At 30.5% G+C, this 1,586-nt stretch overlaps 1 protein-coding gene across 2 annotated transcripts in view; it reads right to left on the bottom strand.

The window, feature by feature from the left end:
* The window catches only part of LOC108690586 (activating transcription factor 7-interacting protein 1-like), a 23,565-nt gene that overhangs the window by 3,449 nt on the left and 18,530 nt on the right, over positions 1 to 1,586 (bottom strand). For both annotated transcript variants that reach the window (XM_018197955.1, XM_018197956.1), the window contains exons 5-8: positions 1,138 to 1,466; positions 750 to 1,010; positions 350 to 664; positions 113 to 245 (exon numbers count right to left, since the gene is read on the bottom strand). In XM_018197955.1, the coding sequence (XP_018053444.1) occupies positions 113 to 245; positions 350 to 664; positions 750 to 1,010; positions 1,138 to 1,466 (1,038 nt within the window). The remainder of the gene's footprint in view (positions 1 to 112; positions 246 to 349; positions 665 to 749; positions 1,011 to 1,137; positions 1,467 to 1,586) is intronic.

The raw sequence follows: 1,586 nt of genomic DNA, 5'->3' as shown, positions 1-1,586 counted from the left end.
AGTATACATATATATATATATATATATATAGAAAAATATAATCGCAAAAAATATGAGCCAATATATCGATATAGTGTTCATATTTTTTATGAGCGAATATATATGAACATACATTTATTTTTTTCTTCCTCATCCGTAAGATCAATAAGATCGTTATTTCTTGGTTTTGGAGCTATCGGACGATTTACTTGACTTATTTTACCATTTAAGACAATAGCCTGTGACGATTGAATTTGCTGTTGTGACTGCATAAAGTTTGTATTAATTAAATTAATGTCAAATTATAATTTATAAGTTTTATGATTTGTATTAGTTATAAATGTTAATAGTTAAGTTCTATATTACTTACAGTAGTTAAGATTGGCTTCATATTCGTAGGCTGATTGGACAACGTTAAAGTGTGTTGAGGTTCCAAGGGTTTAGCAACAACTAAAGCTGCGGGTGTCACAGTTGAAATAAGAGGCGCTGTTTGGGCTGAACTCTGTGTCATTACAGGAGTAGGCATGGTCACTACAGGCCGCGGCGATCTTACTTTGATTCCACCACGTCTTGAGCTTAATGAATTGTTATTTGTTTCAACAGAGGATGGAGAACTATTATTGTTTACGATGTTTACTGCAGATTTGAGATTTGCAGTCTGCCGTAAGTTCTGTATTCCGTGTTCCTATTTAAGTAGAACATAAAATCGCGATTAACATTATTTCAAAAAAATACTGAAATATTAAAATATTTCTGCGATAAATAAATACCGTTATGAAGTTGACTTGCAAGCCTACGGATCTGTTTATCTTTATAGGGGCGATAGATTTGTTAGGATTTGCACGGCGGTCTGACTCATTACGATGTAGAACTGTCTCAAAATCCTTTACTTGCTTCATTAATTGCTCCATTCTTGTACGCGTTATTTCTTGATATTTTTCTGATATGCGTGCTTGTTCTCTAAGTTGTCCAATTTCACTGCGCATCGCAATCGTTTCGACGATCTTTTGAATCAGAAGCTCTTCCAATTCCTTAAACATTAAAATAATATTAATCGTAAAAGTAATATTTAGTAAGTTTTAGTTTTCGTAATTAATTGAGATTTCTCATAGATATAACAAATCATTAAAAAATATTCTAATGTAAACATTTTTTTACCTCCTGTGTAAGTTTTGGTAATTTCTCTTTAATATCTCTCCGGAAAAATTTCTCAATAAAAGATAATTGTGTGACATCTTTCTTTTCCTCAGAATTGATATTCATTTTCGCTTTTTTAATACCATTAAATACCTCGCTTTCTGGACAATTACGTTTTATCGCTATTAAAGGTGGCACAGGAATTATATCCTGATTCAATTTATTATTTATTATTACTAATTGTTCTGTATTATCGTTAGAATCGCTGTCGCTATTAAGATATTTTTTCTTAATTATCTCTTCTGCATTTCTAGCAGTCTTCCGTTTTTCTCGTCTACTCTCCTTTTCCTCTGTAATAAAAAAATACAAAATAATGAAATACAAAAATATCCTAACTTATATATTAAAAAATATATAACAAGAATGACAAATAATACATAAGAGATTTTATATTTAACAACAAAGCACGC

Source organism: Atta colombica, unplaced genomic scaffold (genome assembly GCF_001594045.1).
Source record: "Atta colombica isolate Treedump-2 unplaced genomic scaffold, Acol1.0 scaffold33, whole genome shotgun sequence".
Taxonomy (NCBI): Eukaryota; Metazoa; Arthropoda; class Insecta; order Hymenoptera; family Formicidae; genus Atta; species Atta colombica.
Note: the sequence above shows the minus strand (reverse complement) of the source record. Positions and strands in the feature narration are given on the sequence as shown.